Below are 26,631 nucleotides of genomic sequence, written 5' to 3' on the forward strand. Positions count from 1 at the left end.
GATAGTGTAATTTTGAAACATAACATGGGCCTATGTAACTTTATGTTGTTGAAAAAAACGAGTTCATGATAAAGTCTCAGATTTCACTAGTGTCCGAGATGCATAGGATGGAATAACATGCAGTCCTATGCTTATAAATGCCTTACGGCTAGTCTTAATTCATGCAAACTTCATGAGCAAGTCAGCCTCAGAAGGCTTGTAATGTTGTCCGACGTCGTAATGATGCAACTTTTCAAACGTTGTAGAAGAGTGCAGTGAGCCTATATTGTGATGCCAGAGAGAGAGAGAGAGAGCGGACTCGGAGGACACTCCCGGTGCGCACTGCATGATTGTCGTCGGCCTTGGAGGCTCCGACACAATGAAGAGATGAATAGTAATTGTAGCACCTGGCCGCTAGATGGCAGGGTAGCCAAAGTCCTATTGTAGCCAGTTAATAGGCCACCCGCCTGTGAAAGTGCATCTGAGGAGTGAAATTGTGAAAACAAATGGGTCAAAAAGTGCCTACATGTTTGCAAAATGGGAAAACATCATGTCAGGGAATAAAAACTAAACTAACCACTAACTAAGCCTACAAGGAGAATAGAAGGAAAAATAATTATCAGTAGCCTACAATATTGATATTTCCTGGACAACAATTTAGAGTTAAATATCTGTTTATTTATAATCAGATGTAAAATATGAAGACAGTAAAAAAAAGTATATCCTTACATCACCAAATACTGTAACTATTTATGGCAATATACAGTGCCTTCAGAAAGTATTTATACCCCTTGACTTATTCCACATTTTGTTGTCTTTCAGCCTGAATTGAAAATGGATTAAATATTTTTTTCTCATCTATCTACACACAACACAAAATGACAAAGTGAAAATATGTTTTTTAGAAATGTTTTCAAATGGATTGAAAATTAAGTACAGAAATGTTCATAAGTATTCACACCCCAGAGTCAATACTTTGTAGAATAACCTTTGGCAGCAATTACAGCTGAGTCTTTTTCTGAGTAAGTCTCTATGAACATGCCACACCTGGACTGTACAACATTTGCCCATTATTCCTATTCAAAATTCTTCAAGCTGTTTCAAATTGGTTGTGGATCATTGCTAGACAACCATTTTCAGGTTTTGCCATAGATTCTGCCATAGATCAAGTCAAAACTCTAACTTGGCCACTCCGGAACATTCACTGTCTTCTTGGTAAGCAACCAGTGTCGATGTGGTCTTATGTTTTAGGTTGTCCTGTTTTAGGTTGTCCTGTTGAAAGGTGCATTTATCTTCCAGTCTGGTGGAAAGCTGACTGATCCAGGTTTTCCTCTAGGATTTAGCCTGTGCTTAGCGCCATTCCATTTCTATTTTATCCTGAAAAACTCCCCAGTCCTTAACGATTAGACATATACCCATAAGATGATGCAGCCACCACTATGCTTGAAAATATGGAGAGTGTTACTCAGAAATGTTTTGTATTAGATTTGCCCCAAACAAACACTTTGTATTCAGGACAAGAAGTTAATTGCTTTGCCATGTTTTTTTATTCTGTACAGGCTTCCATCTTTCCCTTTGTGTATTAGGTATGTCTTGTGGAGTAACTATAATGTTGTTGATCCATCTTCAGTTTTCTCCTATCACATCCATTAAACTCTGTAACTGTTTTAAAGTCACCATTGGCCCCTGAGTGGTTTCCTTTCTGTCTGGCAACAGAGTTAGGAAAGATGCCTTTATCTTTGTAGTGACTGGGTGTATTGATACACCATCCAACGTGTAATAACTTTACCATGCTCAAAGGAATATTCAGTGTCTTTAAAAAAAAACATTTTTACCCATTATGAATAGGTTCCCTTCTTTACAAGGTATTGGAAAACCTCCCTGGTCCTTGAGGTTGAATCTGGGTTTGAAATTCACTGCTTCACTGAAGGCCCTTACAGATAACTGTATGTGTGGGGTACAAAGATGGTATTTTTTCTATGACTGTGTTAAAAACACTATTATTGCACACAAAGTGAGTCCATGCAACTTGGGACTTGAAAAGCACATTTTTACTCCTGAAATAATTTAAGCTTGCCATAAGAAAGAGGTTAGGTTGAATACTTATTGACTCAAGACATAAGCTTTTAATTTTGAATTAATCTGTAAAAATGTTGTTTTTTTAAACAATTCCGCTTTGACATAATGGGTTATTGTTTTTGTAGGCCAGTGACCAAAAATCTAAATTGAATAAATTTTAAATTCAGGCTGTAATACCAATATGTGGAAAAAGTCAAGGGGTGTGAATACTTTCCGAAGGCAATGCACATATCATTTTAATTTAACGTACAGCATATTATTATTATTATTTGCTTTTTAAAATAGCTACATTCAAGTAACACAAGACCCAATTTATCCATCCTTTTTCTAAAGGAATCCTACCCCAACACACACCCATAACCTTCAAGACGAATGACTGCAGAGTACCATTACATTGACTCCTTCCAGTATGATGTCCCACTCCATTTCACACTACTGTAACGCAGATCTGAATCAGAGTAGCTGTGGTTTGATCAGAGTAGCTCTGGTTTGTTCCGGAGAGTGGGGAAGCTGCAGTACCATTTACAAATCCTTAGTTTTATATCATGTGGATGGGCAGACAAAGGTGAGAGACTATCCATGCCTGTATAAACCTGTGCATCCTCTACTGGTCCTGTAACTTTGGTGTTCTATCATTTGTTTTGTATCACCTTTTCAATTGAATTAATTGTACCTTCCACAGGGTACTGAATTCGCACCTGAAAAAGTCAACGTTCTTTTCATTATAAAACATTTAAAATATACTGGAGATTCATGCTGTCACTCAGACATATTCATGCATGCATGCATGCCCACACTTTTATATTGCTATCCTTGTGGGGGCCAAAAACTTGATTGCCACCCAAAATCTTATTTTCCCTAACCCCTAAATTTAACCTTAACCCCAAAATATACCTAACCGTAACCCCTAGCCCCAACCTTAATTATAACCCTAATCCCTAAGTCTAAAATAGCATTTTTCCTTGTGAAGACCAGCAAAATGTCCTCACTTGCCTGAATTATCCTTGTTTTACTATCCTTGTGAGGACTTCTGGTACCCACAAGGACAGTAAAAACACACACACAAAACAATGATGTGAATGATGGGACGGGAAAGAGTGACATACAGTAGGCAGAGCACACGGGTGTGTGAGCGAGTCACATTTGACCCCTGACATCCCAGCATGGACAATACTAAACAACTGAACTATGGGGTGTGTCTAAATGAGTGTGTTGATGTATGGTGGGAGATAAAGTACAGTACATGGATTAATTCAAGGTTTGATCCCAAGGAAAAGAAAGACACCATTATTGAAGGAACCACCACAGAGATAAATGCAACACTGGTTTCCCCCTCCTCCCTTTCCTATGCGTTTATAATGGTGCGGTTGAAACAAAGAGATGGGGAATCTTGTTGTGCCTTCATTTGTCCATAATGTGTTCCATCTTGAGGTTGATGAAAGAGAAGCCTGCAAAGGCTGTCTGGTCCATAGAGTCGATTAGGTTCTTGTCCGTGTGGGAGAGGCGGGGCTTCTCACTCAGGAACTCCCGGTCAAAGTTGTTGCAGTCATTGGGGCCTTTCTGTGATTGGCAGAGAAGGGCTGTCAGTTCAACAAGAGACCAATGACACCATTCACAATACAACACCAAATAAACAATTAATATGGTGTAAAAAAATCTGAAAAGAGCATTAGTGTGGGAGTTTCACTAGGCACAGTTCCATTATAAGCCAGAGATCCAGATCGTACCACTTTAGGTTTGAAGGGGGGGTCCACCTCTCTCTTCTCCAGGGCAGGCCAGTTGAGGGTCTTGAAGAAGGAGTGGCCGCGGATGTTGTCCACCACACCTAGCCTGCGACTGGGGTCTCTTTCAAACAGCTAGGGATGGGGAACAGAGACACGCAACAGCTTTGGGACAAGCATCCAGCTTTAATTTAAGGCGTGTGTTTTTGTGCCTGCATGTGTGTAGATGGGCAGGGTTGAGAGGGATATAATAGCAAGGTAAAAAAGGGTGTGGAAACATTGCTTCCATATGTAAGGGAACATAACATTTTAATCACAGGCAACATTGTGTCATTCCAATGCCTGTCTTTCTCTAAGTCTAGGTGTGGCTGTGTATGAATGTCTGTGTGCAAAGGCTAGTGTTGATGAAAGTCAGGTGAAATTGCAAGACTGATTGCATTGTTTACTAGTGGACACCAATCTGCCACCCACTGTCACAGACTTACAGGCACACAATGTTGTGAAAAGGAGGTCAAGGTTGTGTGGGGAATTAGTGAGAGAAGAGAATGAGCAGCAGCTGCACCTTCTCCAATAGGTCCTTAGCCTCCTTGGTGATCCAGCGAGGGTAGTGAGGCACGTCCATCCTAATGGACTCAAACAGCTCATCCTCGTCATCACCCTGGAACGGCGACTGGCCAATCAGCATCTCATACACCAGTACCCCAAACGACCACCAGTCCACGGAGAAGGTGTACTTCTGTCCCAGCAGAATCTGAGGATGGACAGATATAGTTAGATAAGTTTGTTATATCTGGAGTACTTCTCCTGTCCTATTCAGTGTCCTGTGTGAATTTAAGTATGCTCTCTCTAATTCTCTCTTTCTTTCTCTCTCTCGGAGGACCTGAGCCCTAGGACCATGCCTCAGGACTACCTGACATGATGACTCCTTGCTGTCCCCAGTCCACCTGGCCGTGCTGCTGCTCCAGTTTCAACTGTTCTGCCTTATTATTATTGGGCCATGCTGGTCATTTACGAACATTTGAACATCTTGGCCATGTTCTGTTATAATCTCCACCCAGCACAGCGAGAAGAGGACTGGCCACCCCACATAGCCTGGTTCCTCTCTAGGTTTCTTCCTAGGTTTTGGCCTTTCTAGGGAGTTTTTCCTAGCCACCATGCTTCTACATCTGCCTTGCTTGCTATTTGGGGTTTTAGGCTGGGTTTCTGTACAGCACTTTGAGATATCAGCTGATGTACGAAGGGCTATATAAATACATTTGATTTGATTTGATATACACATGGACAATGTTAAGAGTCATCTTCTACAGTCAGGATCAAAACACAGAGTTACAAATACAGGACAGAGAGTGTAAATTTCTTTACAAACAGAATCCTACAATACCCTATCCTGCACAGACACAGTCACACACCTCTGGTGCGATGTAGTCTGGCGTCCCACAGAAAGTAGTGGCCCGATTCTCTCCAAACACGTTCTCCTTGCACATCCCAAAGTCAGCGATCTTAATGTGGCCGTCTCTGTCCAGCATCACATTGTCCAGCTTCAGGTCCCTGTAGCAGGGAAGGGTTGGGAGGGGAGGGTCCATCTACTAAGCGCTAGTACAGGGATTAATAAGGGAAATCAAGTGCAAGGCCAGACGAGACCATTAAAGTTCATTGATCTCACCTGTAAATGATTCCTTTTGAGTGGAGAAACTGCAGTCCAATTATGATCTCTGCTGAGTAGAACCTGGGGGAGAAGAGTGGTAGAGGGCAAAATAACTTCTGGGTGCATCATCCCTATGAAATGCCTACAGTCTGCCCTTAACCGGCTATGAAACTGTCGTGGGTGAGTTCTAAGTAAATAACTACTGCGCGTCTGGTGGATAGTGAGTTAACACTGTAGTCTATCACTTACGTGGCTCTGTAGAGGTCAAAGCGACCCTTATCCTGTATGTGGAACATCAGGTCTCCTCCATTCAGGTACTCCATCACGAAAAACAGGTGTTCCTGGTAACACACACACCTATCAGTTAAACTACTGTCTAAACACCCAAGTTGAGTGACACACATCAGTCTGATGAACAATTGTTCCTGGAGTGCTGTGTGTGTGGAGGTAGTGATGGATGACGGTAAATCCTAATGAAAGATAAAGCTTTGGAGAGGGGTAGGGGTCTCACCCTGGTCTGGAAGGTGGAGTAGAGGTGTGTGAGGAAGGGGTTGTCCCAGGCCAGGGCCAGGACTCTCTTCTCCACCATGGTACACTCCACATCATCATCCATCAGAACCACATCTTTCTTCAGGGCCTTCACAGCAAAGTACTGTCCTCGCCCCCTCAGCTCAGCCAGCAGGACCTGGAGCGCCACACAGGAGAGGTGATACAGCACAGCCAAATACTCATGTTGAACATACTAAACTATCAGACGAGAGCAGGCCATTTTGTTAGGTTACAGCCTTATTCTAAAATTGATTCAATTGTCGCCCCCCCCCCCCCATCAATCTACACACATCCCACAATGAATTGAGAAGTATTGGCTATTTAATAAGACATTAAAAATGAAATAACACCTTTATATAAGTATTCAGACCCTTTACTCAGTACTTTGTTGAAGCACCTTCAGCAGCGATTACAGCCTCGAGTCTTCTTGGGTATGACACTACAAACTTGACATGGGAGTTTCTCCCATTCTTCTCTGCAGATACTCTCAAGCTCTGTCAGGATAGATGGGGAGTGTTGAGGCACAGCTATTTTCATGTTTCTCCAGAGACGTTCGATGGGGTTCAAGTCCAGGCTGTGGCTGGGCCACTCAAGAACATTCAGAGACTTGTTCCGAAGCCACTCCTGCATTAGTCTTGGCTGTGTGCTTCGGGTCGTTGTCCTGTTGGAAGGTGAACCTTCGCCCCAGTCTGAGGTTCTGCGCGCTCTGGAGCAGATTTTCATCCAAGCGGGCTGTCATGTGCTTTTTACTGAGGAGTGGCTTCCGTCTGGCCACTCTACCATAAAGGCCTGATTGGTAGAGTGCTGCAGAGATTGTTGTCCTTCTGGAAGGTTCTCCCATCTCTACAGAGGAACTCTGAAGCTTTTTCAGAGTGAGCATCGTTTTATTTGGTCTTCTCCCTGACCAAGGCCCTTCTCCCCAGATTGCTCAGTTTGGCTGGGTGGCCAGCTCTAAGAAGAGTCTTGGTGGTTCCAAACTTCTTCCATTTAAGAATGATGGAGGCCACTTTGTTCTTGCGCACCTTCAAATGCTGCAGAAACGTTTTGGTACCCTTCCCCAGATCTGTGCCTCGACACAATCCTGTCTCGAAGCTCTACAGACAATTCCTTCAACTTCATGTCTTGGTCTTTGCTCTGACATGTCACTGTCAACTGTGTGACCTTACATAGACAGGTGTGTGCCTTTCCAAATCATGTCCAAACAATTACATTTCCCACAGGTGGACTCCACTCAAGTTGTAGAAACATCAAGGATGATCAATGAAAACAGGACACACCTGAGCTCAATTTCGAGGCTCATAGCAAAGCATCTGAATACTTATGTAAATAAGGTTATGGGGTATTTTGTATAGATTGATGAGAAAATGTTCTTATGGAAACCATTTTAGAATAAGGTTGTAATGTAACAAAATGTGGAAAAAGTCAAAGGGTCTGAATAGTTTCCGGATGCACTGTAGCTACTCCAACAACAGATAATAACACGGGTCACATACTAACTAAACCACTACAGTAAGTTGGCTCTCAGCAGTTGAAGAGTGCCCTTGAACCTTTTAGACAAAGCAGTGCTAGCAAGTGATGTGTTTGAAGGCCATTGAGTCTGTGTGCATGGGTGTCAGTGGCATGAGCATGAGGAATGTAGCAGTGGTTGTACTGTACCTTGCCAAAGCTGCCCTTGCCCAGCACCTTGTGGAACACAAAGCTGTCAATGGTGAGGCGGGTCTTGGGGGTGATGCTGGCTGGGGCAGGGCCCTTACCTCCCTCCCACAGCTTCTCATAGCCTCCTGTTGAACACACACGCACAAAGAGAATAATGTTAATAGATGCATACACACGTAAAGACCTACAAAAAACGAAAGAGAATTAAAGACCTACATTGTTAAGGACCAAAATATTGTTTACTGCAGAATAACATGTGCTCTCAACTGCAGCAGTGACAGCTGCTTACCACTAGTGTCCGCTCCTGGGCTTTTGTTGAAGTCCTGGTAGATTCCAATGTCCGTTGTCTCAGAGTTGTTAGATTCAGACCGTCTTGTGGATTTCTGAAGAGGTATAATGCTATTACAATAGGGTTATGAATGTGCATTCATGGCTCCATAAAATACATTAGTATGTTTGAATGTGGGCATGACCAGGTGTCTCTGTCTTTCTCACTTGGCTAACTTGGTTGAGGGCCTCAGCCAGGAGTTTCTGGTTGATTCCACAGAGATTTCCCACTTTCTTCTCACATTTGTGATGGGAGTTCATGCCACAGTCTAACAGGAGAGAAGAGAGAAGAGTAAGACAGTAGCTGGGAGAAAATGAAGGGAAAGATATAAGAGGCAGAGTTAAAATATTGGGTGGATTGAAGATTGTTCTCTATCCAACACCATTGCAAATACATTTGTTTTCCCGTTTGTACTTTAACTCTTTGCTCATTGTAACAACACTGTATATAGACATATTACATTTGAAATTTCTTTATTATTTTGGAACTTTTGTGAGTGTAATGTTAACTGTAAATGTTTTATTATCTATTTGACTTGCTTTGGCAATGTAACCATATGTTTCCCTTACCAGAAAGCACCTTATATTGAAATGAGAGAGAGACACAGAGACAGAGATGGAGGCCCCACACCTACCTTCACACTTGAGGCCCTGCTTGACCATTCCCCAGAGCATACTGCCACAGTGGTCACAGAAGGTAGGGCTCATGTAGTTGTGGATCTTAAAGCGATGTGGCATGTCGATCTTAAAACGCTCCTTCTGGAACTGTGGATACACAGAGCTCCCATTATCAATGAGCTAGTCCATAGTACCCATGGGCACTTAGTACCCATGGGCACTGACCCCCCTAAAAAAAAAAAATGGGTGTCTGTGGGGCCTCACAGCCCTTCTGAACCTCCTCATGGTGCCCCACAGGGAGCAAGAGAGAGGGGACAGGGGCACACACCTACACCGATAACTAGTGGACTGACTCCACCCTCTCAGCACTGACTTGCCAACCACTCCACCTGTACTGTTCCCATACAGGCTGCAGACAGGGAACAGGTTCACCTCTAACCCCTGAAGAGAAGGCCTCTCTATCCTAACTGCCACAGGTCCTAACTGCCATAGAGCTGATTCCACTACTGGTAATACTCCAAGTCTTTCTAGTACTCCATGACTACAACACTAGTCAAAAGTGCTCCACTACTGGTAATAACTGTCCCATGCTGAATCCACTGGCACCATACTGGCTACTTTGGTCCCGTGCTAGCTAAATTACAGCTGAATAAAATGAGAAAAAAGAAGGAACTCGCACACTGCTCTTGATAGTATCACTGCTATTTAATAAGCTTTAAGTATCGGCCTCAGAGCCTTCGTCAGAGTTCAGATGTGCGAGCGCCATTTGAATTCTGAGCTAAATTACAGCTGGAATGAAGCACCACTGTTCAGTTTTAAACACAAGCATATTGATTTGCCTGACACAGTTCTCCTGGTCTCTGATAGCTGTTGATTTGACCTCCCTGAAAGTGTCTCGTCTTGCCTATTGAGGAGTGAAGAATAACGTGGCACAGTTCGCACAGCTGCATGACTCTGATGCGATCAGAGAAAACAATATGGAAAAATTAGGACCCTAGTCAAAATATAAAATCAAGGGAATCACTCCATAGAAAACTGATCTTCAAACACCATCTACAGTAGGTTACATGGTGCCAATTGGCCACACAGTATTATATCCAGGTTTTTTATGTGTTTTGGGAGGTGAGGTCATGTTGCTCACCATAGTCTCTCTGCTGTTGGCTGCTGTTCCTGTGCACCTCCCGATGATTTTGTCAATACATTTCTTGTGGATGGCGGCGTTGCATTCTGAGACAGAGATTAAGCCACATTAGGAAAAGCTGCTAGTTAAGATATTCACTTATTGATATGAGAAATTTGTGACTATTTTTGGGAGTAAATTATTGCAGAGTGAACGCTTTGGATGTTTCACTCCAAGCACCAAAACAACTTCCATATAGTGAAAGATTTTAACGGCAAGAGATCAGAGACACTCACGTCTGCACTTGTAGCCTTGCTTGTTGAATCCCCTGTTTGGAAAGAAAAACAGGGTGAAGATTCATACAATAAATGACTCATCTTTGTGCACTTTTCCCAAAAGGCATACTGACAGATAGTAAGAATATCTCAATATAAAGTATTGACAGTGACAATAAACAATGGTAGTTTAACAGAATGAGAGGAGAGACATTCATTCATCTTTTGCACAAACTATACCATCCACATACACTAGGGACATTGGTCATTCCTCAACCTGTCACCATAAGGCACCAATAACAACTTTCTTCTCTGGCAGGAAGGGGGCAGCCCTGCACTGGTAATTGTGCTGACATTGTTGGAACATTGCAGCAACACCCTGTGGGTTTTCCCCAGACAGCGTCTCAGACAGCGACTCACACAGCTCACAGAACAGGCACTGCCAGCCAGTCTTACTGTTATTGTTGGACAGACTGTTCCAGTTATGGATCAATTAGAGCTGTTAATTGGTCTACTCAGAGACCCCATGGGGGGCTCGTTTTGGGGTAATCAGTCGACTGTCTCTGTACTGTGGTTAACTGCTAAGCCAAGGCATAATACTGTTGTGTAGCAAAACGACACACTTGTAAAACAGGTTGAAAGCTCAACGGTCTTTGTCATGGTCAGTATGGTGGTCACGGTGGTGTTTGGATGGGGTGGTCTGCGTCTCTCACCAGACAAACTCCCGGCAGACAGAGCAGAAGGTGGGCTGTCCGAAGAAAGTGGCTGTGAACTCATGGTTCTTGATGAAATGGACCTTGGCCTGTTTCATGGCTCCTCTCCTTCGGGTCAGTGTCATCGCCCCATCCTCCTCTTCACGCCCCTTCACGTTCGACTTAAACACTGCTCGGGACACATAACAATATTACAATTCATTATTTGATGTACTCAATCATATACCATTGTGTCTGCTGTGGGTGATATTATTAGATAGTGTGTTACATTGTGAGCTAAAAATGGTACCTTGGTGAAAATTAAGAGTTTGTAACAATAGAAAATGACTCAAGTAAAACTGAGTGTCCCAGTAAAATACTACTTGAGTAAAAGTCTAAAAGTATTTGGTTTTAAATATACTTAAGTAAATGTAATTGTTAAAATATACTTAAGTATCAAAAGTAAGAATCATTTTACATTTCTTATATTAAGCAAACCACACAATGTGTTTTTTAAATTTACGGATAGTCAGGGGCACACTCCAACATAATTTACAAACAAAGCATGTGTATTTAGTTAGTGCCAGATCAGAGGCAATATGACCAGGGATGTTCTCTTGATAAGTGTGTGAATTGGACAATTTTCCTGTCCTGCTAAACATTCAAAGTGTAATGAATACATTTGGGTGTCAGAGAAAATGTATGGAGTAAAAAGTAAATTATTACAGGAATGCAGAGAAGTAAAATACAAATACACAAAAAAACTACTTAAGTAATACTTAAGTACTTTACACTACTGCAAAACATAATCATGGTTATATTCTAAAACCATGTAAATTATTGCCCGTCTATACAGATATCTCAGCATTAGAGATGATTGCTTATTAAAGACATGCTCTGGAACTTTGGTGACTACTAAGTATTTGTTATCCTCCTGCTTTGGGCTGGATGTGTCAATGTGTAGTTCATAAAGTGCATTCGGAAAATATTACAGCATATTCTAAAATGTATTAAATTGTTTCTTCCCCCCATCAATCTACACACAATACCCCATAATGACAAAGTAAAAACAGGTTTTTAGAAATGTTTGCAAATGTATAAAAAAGGAGTAAATATCACATTTACATAATTATTCAGACCATTTACTCAGTACTTTGTTGAAGCACCTTTGGCAATGATTACAGCCTCAAGTCTTCTTGGGTATGACACTACAAGCTTGGGACACCTGTAATTCGGGAGTTTCTTCCATTCTTCCCTGCAGATCCTCTCAAAGCTCTGTCTGGAATGGGGAGCGTTGCTGCACAGCTATTTTCAGGTCTCTCCCCCTAGCTATTAGAGTTCTAGCCAATGAACTTCAGCCCCTCACCATTTGAGTGACAGCTAGCAAGATGCACACACAGCAGAGTGAGAGAGAGCGCAATGACTTTAGGTGCACATATGTGACATAAAATATAACATTTTCAGGGGACAAGTTTGGCTCGTGAGAGCTACTTTCAGAACTACTGGCTAAAAATTATGCAAAAGTACTGGAGAATCTCTTTAAACATCAAATCATCAAATTGAGGAAGATTAAGGAAAAGTCATCTAAAGAATGAGGTCAGGTCACAATTGTTTGACTTTCAGAGTAAACAGTGAGAATGGCCTTCTGCAAAATGTGGCTGCAGCTGATGCAAACCAGAGCCAGAAGAGAAAAGCAAGAAACTCTGCTCCCAAATCTTTTGCTGACCGGGGAGGGCCACTCTGATCTACTTGTCCCCGGCCTGCAGAGGGGGTGTCCCAGAGCGATACATCACACTAACTCATTTTTCAGGGTGGGGCGAGGATACTAAGTACACCAGATTCAGCTGTTCCCTCTTTCAATTGAGCATGCTAGATATTATGGAGAAACCGTCAGTTCACGCGGGAAAAGTTTAGATGGAGTTTAAGGGAGGTGATACGTGAAAGGTGTTTGTTTTGAATAATCTTGTTGTATGTATTGTATTGATATTATGTATTGTATGTTCATGGGAGCCCCCTTGCAAATGAGACCCTGGTTTCACTCAAGAGAGGGAAAGCCCACTTACACAGACAGGAACCATGACAATTTTTGTCATTAGTGAATGGCCTGAGTAAACAATCTTATTTATTCACCATATTTGACACAAGCCAAGGGGACTCGGTCAAAGGTCATGGAAAGAAAACAAAGAGAGGCGTGAGAGAGGTAGACAAAGAAAATAAAACTGAAATGAGGACTGTGAGAAGACACAAAAGAGGGTGAGGGAGGAGGACACAGCTGGGAAGATGGAGTAAAAGACAGGAGACTAATGAGAAAATTGGAGACTAACACATTCTCCTTTTGCCATCTCATTCCTTTGACTGGTGTGTATGTTTGGAGAGGAGATGCTCCCACCTGCCAACACTGGACACATGCTTTTCAGGAAAGCTGCAGAGAGAGGGGGGTATGATGGATGCTGCTCCAGCCTACCCCCTCTCCTACCCTGGGCCGACCCAGAGCAGGTAAAGCCTGACTGGGACACTCTAACATACAGATTCCCCCTGGGTCTGGGTCCTATGCCAGCTCCTAGATACACACAATCCTCCTTCCAGGGCCTGTATGGCTGCTAGGCTGAGCGCCATGTGACAAGCTGGCCTGGCAGCCTGGAGGCCACTGTTTACTCTCTGTAGCCAGTGTGTTTGAGTGCTGGAGAGTACAGAGAGCGACATAGATTTACAGTAAATGCTAGATTGAGAGCCTGTTTGTTTGGCTTACTACCTGCTGTGTCTGTGTCCTCCACAAAGAACTGGACGACCATCTGAACCTTCCCAGAAGGCTGCAGGTCTACCCAGAATTCAGCACAGCCGTTGCCCTTCTTACAGCGCTCAGCCAGTACGGACACGCCCACCGTGGCCTCGGCCAATGGCTCCTCTGCGGTCTTCATCAGAACCACTTGGAGGACACGGCCCTCGTAGATGTGGGCATCGAAAGTGGACTTCCAGGCAGGGTACATAGTGGGTTTCCTCTGGACTAGGGTCTTCCCCCGCTCTGGAGAGAGAGAGAAAGGTTACACCACCACAGCTTACACATGTGCATGACAAAGTGTGTTTGTATATGTGTGAAAGGGAGGGAGAGAGAAAAGAGTGTGTGTGTGTGTGTGTGTGTGTGTATGTATGTACACACACACACAGTGTTTTTGGGGTATCTGTACTAAACTATTTATATTTTTGACAACTTTAACTTCACTACATTCCTAAAGAAAATAATGTAATGTACTTTTACTTCCTTACATTTTCCCTGACACCCAAAGGTATTTTTATGCTTAGCAGGACAGGAAAATTGTCCAATTCACACACTTAACAAGAGAACATCACTGGTCATCCCTACTGCCTCTGATCTGCCGGACTCACTAAACACACATGCTTTGTTTGTAAATGATGTCTGAGTGTTGGAGTGTGCCCCTGGCTATCCGTAAATGTAGAAAATCAAGAAAATGGTATCTTTTGGTTTGCTTAATATAAGGAATTTGAAATCATTTATACTTTTATTTCTAATACTTAAGTATCTTTTAGCAATAACATTTACTTTTGATACTTGAGTATATTTAAAACCAAATACTTTTAGACTTTTACTCAAGTAGTACTTTAGTTGGTGGCTTTCACATTTACTTGAGTCATTTTCTATTAAGGTATCTTCACTTTTACTCAAGTATGACAATTGGGTACTTTTTCGCCACCACTGAGTAGTACCCAATGGGTAATGCTACTGACCAGTGCTGAGGGACTCCTTCATCTTAATTGCACAGAAGGGAGCGTCAGTCAGGGGTGGCAAGACGCCCACATCAAACGCATTAAAGGCGATGCGTAAGAAGGGAGACATGGTGACCACTCATCCAGCAGCCTCCTGTAAAACACAGACACAGTCAGGATTATAATGATGAAATACAGACAGAAATTCACACAGCACACTCTTACACAACACATATCCTGAAAACAAGAAGTAGACACAGCTGTGGGCAGTGATTGCCAAAGAGACAGGAAATACAGAGGAAGTGGAAGCTACCCACTGTCACGCGCCATGCTAATGCTGAAATAAAGCCCTTCATTAAAACATCACAGAGGGAAGAGAGACTGTTGTGAAAGACTCTCTCCTGTTCCGCAAACTGTGTGAGAGAGTGAGAGCAATACAAGCCAGCGAGAAAAAAAAGGAGAAAATCAGACAGAATCAATGGGATCAGATTCACATGACATATTAATTCCCTGAGAGGGAGTGTTCTAAATCTGGTGCGCTGGCATTTCCTTCCCCTCCACTAATAGTGTCCATCCACCCTGCTCCTTCACATGCGTTTGATTTTCTGGCTGATATAGACAGACACGGATCAGACCATTGAGATGCAGTCCTAGGGGTCCTTCCCTGGGTAATGAGGCCAACCAGATCCCTACCTGACCCAAAAAGGTTGAGGTGGGTTTTGCTGATATAGTGATATAGAACCCCTACCGGAGGAGAGACCAGGAGCATCATAGAGGAGAGGAAACAACACCGTGATGAGGTCTGTGAGCTCTCAGAACTGAGTGTTAGCACAGCTGACTGGATATACAGCAGAGGACCATGGCACGCTTTTTGTGACCTTGACGTTGTTACGAACCACAAAAGGCCTGACAATGTTGCTCATATGCCCCCAAAGCTACACTAACTACTAATTGTGCCCTGCGATAAAATCAGGGAGGGGACTGTGGATCTGTTTCCGACCATTAGTAGGTTAGTCACATGCGATATCTCAGACAGCACTGTCCCAATTTTAGAATTACAATAGTTTGGGGGTGCTTATATTTGTCCTGTTACACACAAGTGTTTTTTTTGCATATCCCAACTCGCCCTGAGACAACCGCAGGGAGTGGGGTCATGGTCAGGGGTCACCATTGTACAGCGCCCCTGGAGCAATTTGCCTTGCCCAAGGGCACAGCAACAGATTATTTTCACTTTGTCAGCTCTAGTATTGAAACCAGCAACATTTCAGTTACTGGCCCAACGCTCTAACCGAGGCTACCTGCTGGTCAGAATTTGACAAAACTTGGGTGAACGATGAGTCTTGCCATAGAGATCCGGCATTTACAACATTACAATGATTGGCTCAAGACGGGAGCTATAGTAATCTCGATTGGCCCAACGGGGGGGAGACATGCCTTGTTTTCATATGACAGGCTGCACACCTTCAAAGGATCCATAACTTTGGCTGAATTAATGTGAACTGGTAAGTCCAGTAAGACTGCTCAATCAGCTTACTGCTCCCAACAATTTCAAAATGTGACAGCCGTCCTCTTCAGTTGCTTTTTAAAGAATTTCATGTAGTTTCTGGGATTATGACACCTCTTGTTCTTCCACTAGATTTTGTGGAATCCATGTCTTGCATAATGCAACAGGACCAATGGACAGTGAGTGGGGAACTACCTTCTTATATCAGAAAGGCTAATTCAGAACAAAAAATTAGAGGAGCAGAGCTACAAATGGTATGAGTTAGCATGCCAAAGAGGGAGGCAGAATTAGCCTACATCATAATCCCCCAAGCAGCCATGAAATCCCACAGAATTCCTTCAAGAATTTCCACACAGTGGTTTTCTTATGAGCTTTGTGTCATAACTACCCTACTTTCCTCTTTTGAGTCTTTGTGAGCATAATCATGTGGATTAACGAACAGTATTTTCAGAGAAGTACTACTCCCTTGTAACCCAACTAAGGATACATCTCATGACTCAAGCCACTTGGCAGTCCTGTGGCTGTTCATATCAAAGCTCTATAATGTTACAACAGTGTAGTACTCTGTGTACATGTGATATTAGCAAAGGATATGATATTATCCTTTAACTCCTCAGCAAGCAGTGTATGTATGCACTGCCAATGTACTGCCATAGAGGTACAGAGTGCCCTTGGGTGTAAAAAGTTAAAAATCAACAGGCACCGCTTTGTTTTCATGCTCATTTTCACATGATTTCATGTCATTACCTGGGTTAGCTAGGTAGTCTAGAACACCTTGTGGCTTTCAGCTCACGACGACTGGTAGATGTGACTTCAGTCACAACTTGTTCTGGTTTCATTAGGCTACATTAAAATGAACTGGTCCATGTTTGTAGACTGGTTTTCCTCCAATACCATTCTATGTAGGGTTACTGTCTGAGCTGGTTTAGTTCTAAATCGATTAACATGTCCACACTGTCTGGCTTGGATCTGGTTTCTCTGTGTCTGAAGGACAGTAGATTGAGCAGCCAGAAGTCAAGAGGGGTAAAACAGTTGAGTGAAACTCCCACAGTCTTCCTTCGCACGCACACAGCTTCAGGAAGTAGACTTTGGAATCAACCTGGCAACCAGTCGAAAATCAACTATAGACTCAGTGCCAGCGGTCAAACAGCTCACAGTAATACATCTCAAAACACTGTAAAGTACCAGCATACACATAGCAATTTAATTTGCGCTCTATTGTAGACAGGCAGCCATATACACATACAGTACTGTAAAAGAGAGCCGTGTGGAGCATTTGCAAATGCATCTGGGGAGAGAGTGGGCAGAGAAAATAGGAGAAGAGAAGGGAAAGAGGGAGATGGAGGGGCAGCATACTATAGGCAGGCTAGTTGTCATTTGTAAAAATGAAACATGACCAACATGCAGACTATGGACCTCGAGTGGGGAGGCAGAGACATGCACTTGGACAGACCACTGATAGAATAGGTTTCTGTGTGTTGAAGTCCTCCATTGTGCTATTTAGATTAGGCTCTCATGTAAATATTACACTTGTGTGCTGGAATTAAAGGGCCAGAGAAAGCATAACTTTACAACTGGAATGTCACATTTTAGGTTTGTGTTAATAATATAGTAGCTACATGTGGTATGTCTTTATGGATGACACACAGTAACATATGCAGACACAAGGAACGCTGAAAGTACACCAATGAGGAAGGAGTAGTTGCTGGAACAAGACGGGAAACAACTAAGGCTGGGAGACATACATTTCCAGTCAAATGTCACCATATATATCACCAAGGAATATGCTAATTAAACAGTTGTGACCTTCAAGGAAGTGATACTTAGTGTAATGAATACATAGGTGGGATGTTTACTGGAATGTCTAGTTATGGTCTAGTTATATGTAACTATATACAGTAAATCCCTATGTAGGGTATATTAACTCTTCAGAGGACATGGTTGGAGGAACATTTCTTGGAACCAGACTAGTGTGAGATAAAGCACGATTAGTCATACAGTACATCTGAGGTCAACTCAATATTCTCCACCAAGTATATAGGACTCCTGAAGACAAGTGAAACTTCCAGTGAATAGAACTGACTGAAAGAAGCGATTAGTTCCCATGTGACCACTTCTTGGTCTCTTTCACAATCTCATTCTACTACTCCTTCAGTTCATTCTAAAAACAAATGATATAAACAGCAGCATGAGCAGAGACATAGCCACGATTATGTCTGGCTTTGGCGGTATGCCGTTTATGCGGTATACTGGGGTATTTTTGAAATACTCAAGAATTTGAATTTTTATTAGGATCCCCATTAGCTAATGCCATAACGTTAGCTGATCTTCCCGGGGTCCAACCCCAATTACAGTTTTTGACAATTGCTTACACATGATTTCTGAAACTATGGCTCTACCCACAAAACCCCAAAACACACACACCCACCCACCCCTTGCAAAACCAAACACTTCATTCAAAACTATTTTAACTCTTCTCAAAACTCTACATAAAAACCTTCAAATGGTTAGCTCTTATACACGCCAACTACACACAGATGTGACAAATGTAAAACACTACTATTTTGTATCTTTTGCATGTTCAGTGGAGTCCACGGCAGTTTGTCATAGCACTCAGATGTACACAAATATATACAGTATTTAAGCATATTCAGTATATATTTACACTATAAACAGAAATGCAAGGGGGGAAAAATGTAATGTATTTCTTTCTCAGAACATTGTATTGTCATCCAGATTTCAGGATGAACAGTAACAGACAAACAAATAGGTTTGTTACTATAAAGAAAAAAAACAATTAGGGTGCATCCTGTCTCCTATTTGGGTCTGGCCACAGCACCTCATCAACATCCCAAGCGATGTTCTCTCTGGCTGAACAGTGAGGGAGATAGCGTCTGGAGTGGCGTATCCAGCCCTGGCATGGCCCCTCGTCTATGTCACCACAGGCCTCCTCCTGGTCCTCGTCCCCCTCTCTCTCCTTCTCCTCTAAATCTCTCTCCAAAATTGGCCTCCATTGTTCTCCAAACCAAGAAAGCCAACCTGAAGCCTATTTATAGTGCTCAAGTTCTGATTTCTATGTGAAGACACCTAGCTATAAGTGTTTTCACACGTGAGCACTGGGTGTAGGTAATCGGTAAAGGAGTGTGGCGTTTTGAATGGCAGTGTTTTCCAAACGAAAAACAAGACCTGTTAGACCTGTTAGTTTTGAATGTTTAATGTAGAAAACTGTGTTTATTGTTCTGCACAAAGTGTGTTTTACAATTACAAATTGAGTGTAAAGCAGATAATGTGCTTGCAGTTTTGCAGACTTGTTCTGAAGATTAGGTACACGAGTTAATGGTTTTACTGAGTGTGCCTCAAGTACCACCTTTAGTGTGTAAGCGATTGTAAAGAAAAACTGTAAAAAGAACTGTAATAAGACATTACAAATTACAAATGAAGACTTTACAAACATTTGACAAGTAGAATACCTGACAGGAAACACATTTAACATTCAGTTGATACTTTCTATTTGCTGTCCAGTCATATGGTCTTTCACATTAGATGTTCTTTGATTTTTTTCTTTAAGGTAGATTTACTTTTTCCTGAGAAATTTGGATTGGTAAAGACTTCGTCAGCTATGGCTCTATATAAAACTTTAGATTTAAGGCGATTTGTCCTTGCCTTGGGTTGTGCTATATGCCCTGAATTTACCTGTCTGGTTTGATGGTTATGCATGTTGCTAGTATGTACCAACTGGCCTGAAAATACCATCATTTTTGGGGGGAGGTGCGCTACACCAGGGGTTCCCAAACTTTTGGGGGCTGGCTCGGGGACCCTTTTGTGATAATTAATTTATAGTTTATAGCAGTTTTACCATCTAAGATGTGCGAAATATGCATTTGGTTTGTTCATTTGCTAGCAACATGAAAGTAGCTGTCTTGCAAGAGCAAGCTTCTTGGTTACAGCAGAGACAAACGATCCCCTCCTGGTTCAGGATCCCTGCTGCCTAAATGTGTTTTGTGTGTGCAGCAAGCTGTGAGTAGCCTTTTAAAATAGTAGTATAACTTTATGAGCTGGGTTGTCTGCCCTTGCAATTAGCATTTAGCTAGGGTCTGCTATGGGACTTCGCTAGTAATTTGTTAGCATCCCCCCCCCCCCCCACCATAGCAACAAAAACAGTTTGGAATTAAATGGCACCTCTTTTGTGCACTTCCAGTAATACTGTATACGCCGGTATGGTACAGCAACAACATGAAAATCTGGATACCACCAAACCCCTCTGGCTACATCTTCATAAAGATATCTTTAGATAAGGGATATACATGTGTAGCGAGGTAGGCATGCAGCAGAGAGACATCATTAGAGAGGGAGGGAGTGGCCTTAGCACTAACCACAGGGCCCTGCCCAAACAGGGCAGACAGGTTTAGGCCGAGAGCTTCGTTTTGGCTACATTATCACTATTATGAGTTGCCCTGCCCTTCTTTCTATGGGAAAGGGACAATGACAATGACAGTGTGTTTGCATCATGTCATCATGAGGAGGTTCCCTGTAATTCAGCATCGTTACAGACTCTTGGTTGCTACCTACATAGTATTCATTCCAAAGGTTAGTAAAGTAACCTTTGCCTGCTTACAATCGGTTAAAAACACATGATGCACACCTGATTATGTCATCAGTGTCTCTGGATGATGTCATCGGAAACATCTTTTGGATTACAAAACATATGTTGATGTTGGGTTGGTGGCTGGAGATGATGAATTTGATGTTGAAAAAGAGTGACATTTCCCTTTAAGAGTGGAGGAGATTTAGACAAAAGGAGGTCCATGAGAACTTCAGATGATCTGTAAAGGGTTGATAAGGTGAACAGCCGAGGGCATTTAACAATTGGTTCTGATGATAGGGACCAGAGGGCAGATAGACAAGAGAAGATTTCCTCACCGATACCACAAAGTGCTTTGGCCATAAAGCCTGATATAATATTACTGTATAGAATACTCTCACGAGAGGTATAGGCTGTTCCAAAGCTTCTTTAAAAACACGCTAGACCAGAAACTACATTTCTGTTTTTATTACATGGATACAAGTGAAAAGTGAGGTGGGCAGAAAGACTATTTCAATTACTCCAACCAAATATTTACCCTTGTTTTTCGAACGTTATTACACATATTCTAATTGGATGCTATGGGAGATGGTTGTCGGGATGATGGGTTTGGACAGGTGTTCCTGGTTTTCTAGTCATGCCCTGTGGATGCAGTGCTGGGATTGGTCCGAGAGGAAAACCAGGAAGCATCTCTGAAAATGACCCATTCCCACAACACATACAGCAATCTGTTTTTGGACAAATGGGTGGAACCAAACAGCTTTGACCATATGGTCTTTGTTACTGTAGACAGAGATATAGAAAATATGAAAATGCCTACCAAACACCGTCCCGCTCACACATACTGTACTTCGTCTGCTGCTGGGATAGCTCAGGGTCTGTGTCTGTCTGTCCATTAATCAAAGTGCCTTGGTGTGATCTCTCTGTTCAACAGGGGAGGCTCCCCGGAGGAAAGGGAGGAACATCCTCCTCAGTGAATTTCATAAAAACGTTACTTGTAAAACACTTAACAAGTTATCTTTTAGATAAAACTATACTAAATATAATCATGTCACCAAATAACTTGTTAATACACACTATTTTGCAAAGAATGTCCACAGTAGCCTCAACAGCACTGTAGGGTAGCACCACGGTGTAGCCGGAGGCCAGCTAGCGTCAGTCCTCCTCTGGGTACATTGACTTCAATAAAACAAAAAAAATCTAGGAGGCTCATGGTTCTCACCCTCTTACACAGACGTACACAGTAATTATGTCAACTTCTGAAGGACGTCCTCCAGCCTATCAGAGCTCTTGCAGCATGAACTGACATGTTGTCCACCCAATCAAAGGATCAGAAAATTAATTTTCATCTGGTAACACACAGCTGATGTGTTGTGCATTGAAGTCCACAAGCGAAGGGAAGAGAAGGAATACAACATGGCTGTCATGAGAATGAACTCTGTTTACGCGTGATCAGGGATGTATTCATTCCACTGATTCTGTTGAAAAATGTTTGTCAAACGGAACAAAACGGGGATAAACATACCTGAATTTGTCCAATAGAAACTTGTTTGCAACTGTTGGACTAATGATTACACCCTATAGCAGCTAGATGCAGGCAAGAGTGTGCAAGGCGGTATTGAATGTCACTGTCACCTCAAATTTGTCTCTTCACCTGTGTGCACCTGTTGTAAACTTTGATTCATAGGCTAGGTTGTAGCAACCTCATGATGTGTATAAGATTTTTTTTTGTATCATGTAGCAGCCTAAACCTATCGCTGGTACATTGAACTGGGTGAATATTAATGAGAGTCATCCAATATACTGTAATAGAAATAAGGCCATGGTCATTAAAAAAAAAGATTTAAAAAAAGGTCCTCCCTCTTCTTAGAACGGCACCGACTGCCACTGCTGTTCAACCAGAGAATATAGATCCGTCTGAATCGGTCTGGGTTCACAGTGAGTGTGTACAGTATGTGCACAGGTTCCATCACAAACGAACGCACACTCAACACGGAAATATTACGTAAACCCGGTTGGTGCACAATATTGAGAATCAATCTTACACAAACCATTTTCCAGGCAGTGGGATTCCTCTAGCACGATAAATGTGTGATTAAAACCCAAGCCAAGCTCAGTTCAGTCCAAACAGCAGTGTCACGGAGTGTAAAAGACTCTGTGCTTTTGAACAAGTTCGCCTTTCCTAAACCCAGAGGGCCAGAGTGACTGTAACTTGAGATGTGAAAGACAGAAGAGAGCGAGAGAAACGTATCCAGCCAGAGAACAAGGAGGGCCTATAAACCAGGGCCAGGCTCAGCCCTAGCAATTAGAGCTAAGCAAACAACCTCCACAGGACAATAATGAACCTGAACAAGCATCGCCTGTGGCAGCCTGGACTAGATTACAGATACAGCTAATAACATGGCGTGTGTGTGTGGTGTGTGTGTGGTGTGTGGGTGTGTGTGTGTGTCAACTCAAAGAAGGTTTCTACTGAAGTTATTGCTCATTGTGAGAACTGCAATGGCAATTTGGAATGCGGGAAAAAATGGTGTCACAGAGTGTAATTTACTACTGTTTGTCTGTTAATGCGTCATCTCTTTATCTGTTAATATGGTTAAACTGTATGGTAGCTGCTTGTACAAGATAACCATACCGCCTTACACACAAGTAGAGCTGGCATAAATATACCTGTAAATTCTCTGTGAATGAATCTGACCACCCACAAAAGCTTTCCACTAGCTTTGACTACTTCTGACCATTTTAGCTGAACATTTTTATTTGATTCAACCATATACTCATCAGCAACTACAGCTAATGAAGTCACTGAAACGGTTAACAAAGAGTTGCGTCTGTTTTGGAATGTGTCCTGAACATCTCTAAAACTAAGAGCATTGTATTTGTTACAAATCATTCCCTAGGTTCTAGACCTCAGCTGAATCTGGTAATGAATGGTGTGGCTATTGAACAAGTTGAGGGGACAAAATGACTTGGCATCAACTTAGATTGTAAAATGTCATGGTCAAAACATATAGATACAATGGTTGTAAAGATGGGGAGAGGTCTGTCCGTAATAAAGAGATGCTCTGCTTTTTTGACACCACACTCAAAACAGTAAGTCGTGCAGGCTATAGTTTAGTCGTATCTTGATTACTGTCCAGTCGTGTGGTCGAGTGCTGCAAGGAAAAACCTAGGTAAGCTGCAGCTTGCCCAGAACAGAGCGGCATGTCTTGCTCTTCATTGTAATCAATATAAATACTATGCAAGCCATTCTCTCTTGGTTAAGAGTTGAGAGACTAACTGCATCACTTCTTTTTAGAAGAAACATTGTGTTCACAATCCCAAATTGTTTGCATAATCAACTTAGGGTAGCAACGTAGGGTACCATGGTGCTTTTCAGTTGCCAAATCCAGAACAAATTCAAGAAAGCGTACAGTATTATGATACATAAAATGGCACCGACAGACAGGGCTACCTCACTTCTTGTCCTTAGGAAACTTTACAGTATTGCATTTTTATTTTAATGTATCATTTCTTACATTGTTAGCCCAGAAAACCTTAAGTGTTATTACATACAGCCGGGAAGAACTATTGGTTATCAGAGCGGCGTCAACTTACCAGCACTACAACCAGGAATACGACTTCCCCGAAGCGGACCCTTTGTCCGCATCACCCAGGGCATTTTAACTGATTTCCAGAGGCCGACCCAAAACACCGCCGGAGAAGAGCGAGTCGGAGCAGTCTTCTAATCAGACTTCGGAGGCGCGCACAACACCCACCGCTTCCGAGTATATTACTCGCTAATGTCCAGTCCCTAGATAACAAAGATGACGAAATCAGTGCAGGGTTGCTTTCCAGAGAGACATCAGGGATTGTAACATACTCTGTTTCACTGAAACATGGCTCTCTGGGGATATGCTGTCGGAGTCGGTACAGCGACCTGGATTCTCAGTGCATCACGCCAACAGGAATAAACATCTTTCCGGGAAGAAGAAGGGCGGGGGTGTATGTTTCATGATTAATGACTCACGGTGTAATTGTAATAACATGCAGGAACTCAACTCTTTTTGTTCACCTGACCTATAAATTCCACAATCAAATGCCGACCGTATTATCTCCCAAGAGAATTCTCTTCCGTTATTGTCACAGCTGTGTACATCCCTCCTCAAGCCGATACTACAACGGCCCTTAAGGAACGTCACTGGACTTTATGCAAACTGGAAAACATATATCCTGAGGCTGCATTTATTGGTCGCTGTGGATGTTAATAAAGCAAATTTGAGAAAAAGGCTACTTAAATACTATCAGCATATCGACTGTAGGGTGGCAGGGTAGCCTAGTGGTTAAAGCGTTGAACTAGTAACCGGAAGGTTGCAAGTTCAAACCCCCGAGCTGGCAAGGTACAAATCTGCCATTCTGCCACTGAACAGGCAGTTAACCCACTGTTCCTAGGCCGCCATTGAAAATAAGAATTTGTTCTTAACTGACTTGCCTAGTTAAATAAAAGGTTAAAGGCATAAACTCTGCCCTCCTTTTGGCAAATCTGACCATGACTATATTTTGCTCCTTCATTCCTATAGGCAGAAACTCAAACGGGAAGTACCCGTGCTAAGGACTATTCAGCGCTGGTCTGACCAATCGAAATCCACTCTTCAAGATTGCTTTGATCACGCGGACTGGGATATGTTCCGGGTAGCCTTGGAGAAAAATATCAACATTACCGCTGATTCCGTGAGTGAGTTTATAAGGAAGTGTATAGGATATGGTGTACCCACTGTGACTATTAAAACCTACTCTAACCAGAAACCGTGGATGGCAGCATTCACGCAAAACTGAAAGGGCGTACCACAGCATTTAACCATGACAAGGCGACATGAGTAGTCATTCCCCCCGCATGGCAATTAATCAAGCAAAATGTCAGTATAGAGCCAAAGTGGAGTGTAATTCAACAGCTCAGACACAAGACGTACAGTTGAAGTCGGAAATTTACATACACCTTAGCCAAATACATTTAACCTCAGTATCACAATTCCTGACATCTAATCCTAGAAAAAAAATCCCTGTCTTAGGATCATTTTAAGAATGTGAAATGTCAGAATAATAGTACAGAGAATGATTTATTTCAGCTTTTATTTCTTTCATTATATTCCCAGTGGGTCAGAAGTTTACATACACTCAATTAGTATTTGGTAGCATTGCCCTTAAATTGTTTAACTTGGGTCAAATGTTTCAGGCACCCTTCCACAAGCTTCCCACAATAAGTTGGGGGAATTGTGGCCCATTCCTCCTGACAGAGCTGGTGTAACTGAGTCAGGTTTGTAGGCCTCCTTGCACGGACACACTTTTTCAGTTCTGCCCACACATTTTCTATAGGGTTGAGGTCAGGGTTTTGTGATGGCCACTCCAATACCTTCACTTTGTTGTCCTTAAGTCATTTTGCCACAACTTTGGAAGTATGCTTGGGGTAATTGTCCATTTGGAAGACCCCATTTGCGAACAAGCTTTAACTTCCTGACTGATGTCTTGAGATGTTGCTTCAATATATCCCCATAATTTTCCTACCTCATGATGCCATCTATTTTGTGAAGTGCACCAGTCCCTCCTGCAGCAAAGCACCCATACAACATGATGCTGCCACACCCGTGCTTCACGGTTGGGATGGTGTTCTTCGGCTTGCAAGCCTCCCCCTTTTCCCTCTAAACATAATGTAGGTCATTATGGCCAAACAGTTCTATTTTTGTTTCCTCAGACCAGAGAACATTTCTACAAAAAAGTACAATCTTTGTCCCCATGTGCAGTTGAAAACCGTAGTCTGGATTTTTTAATGGTGGTTTTGGAGCAGTGGCTTCTTCCTTGCTGAATGGCCTTACAGGTTATGTCGATATAGGACTCATTTTACTGTGGATATAGATAGTTTTATACACATTTTCACAAGGTCCTTTGCTGTTGTTCTGGGATTGATTTGCACTTTTCGCACCAAAGTACGTTCATCTCTAGGAGACAGAACGCATGTCCTTCCTGAGCAGTATGACGACTGCATGGTCCCATGGTGTTTATACTTGCGTACTATTGTTTGTACAGATGAATGTGGTACCTTCAGGCGTTTGGAAATTGCTCCCAATTGCTCCCACTGTTTTTCTGAGGTCTTGGCTGATTTATTTTGATTTTCCCATGATGTCAAGCAA

General features: G+C 42.5%; 1 protein-coding gene across 3 annotated transcripts in view; it reads right to left on the minus strand.

The window, feature by feature from the left end:
* Positions 1 to 2,265: 2,265 nt before the first annotated feature.
* The window catches only part of LOC112219327 (protein kinase C delta type), a 35,515-nt gene continuing 11,149 nt past the window's right edge, over positions 2,266 to 26,631 (minus strand). For 2 of the 3 annotated variants that reach the window (XM_024380485.2, XM_024380477.2), the window contains exons 2-17: positions 14,406 to 14,538; positions 13,414 to 13,683; positions 10,683 to 10,851; positions 9,991 to 10,022; positions 9,716 to 9,801; positions 8,592 to 8,721; positions 8,125 to 8,225; positions 7,919 to 8,012; positions 7,630 to 7,754; positions 5,936 to 6,109; positions 5,674 to 5,765; positions 5,443 to 5,505; positions 5,189 to 5,327; positions 4,342 to 4,530; positions 3,786 to 3,914; positions 2,266 to 3,618 (exon numbers count right to left, since the gene is read on the minus strand). In XM_024380485.2, the coding sequence (XP_024236253.2) occupies positions 3,460 to 3,618; positions 3,786 to 3,914; positions 4,342 to 4,530; positions 5,189 to 5,327; positions 5,443 to 5,505; positions 5,674 to 5,765; positions 5,936 to 6,109; positions 7,630 to 7,754; positions 7,919 to 8,012; positions 8,125 to 8,225; positions 8,592 to 8,721; positions 9,716 to 9,801; positions 9,991 to 10,022; positions 10,683 to 10,851; positions 13,414 to 13,683; positions 14,406 to 14,514 (2,061 nt within the window). In that variant the 5' untranslated portion in view covers positions 14,515 to 14,538 and the 3' untranslated portion in view covers positions 2,266 to 3,459. Of the gene's footprint in view, positions 3,619 to 3,785; positions 3,915 to 4,341; positions 4,531 to 5,188; positions 5,328 to 5,442; positions 5,506 to 5,673; positions 5,766 to 5,935; positions 6,110 to 7,629; positions 7,755 to 7,918; positions 8,013 to 8,124; positions 8,226 to 8,591; positions 8,722 to 9,715; positions 9,802 to 9,990; positions 10,023 to 10,682; positions 10,852 to 13,413; positions 13,684 to 14,405; positions 14,539 to 24,064; positions 24,089 to 26,631 lie in introns of those variants that run through there. The other variant, XM_024380495.2, reaches the window with a different exon arrangement.

This window comes from Oncorhynchus tshawytscha, linkage group LG02, assembly GCF_018296145.1.
Source record: "Oncorhynchus tshawytscha isolate Ot180627B linkage group LG02, Otsh_v2.0, whole genome shotgun sequence".
In the NCBI taxonomy this organism is placed as follows: Eukaryota; Metazoa; Chordata; class Actinopteri; order Salmoniformes; family Salmonidae; genus Oncorhynchus; species Oncorhynchus tshawytscha.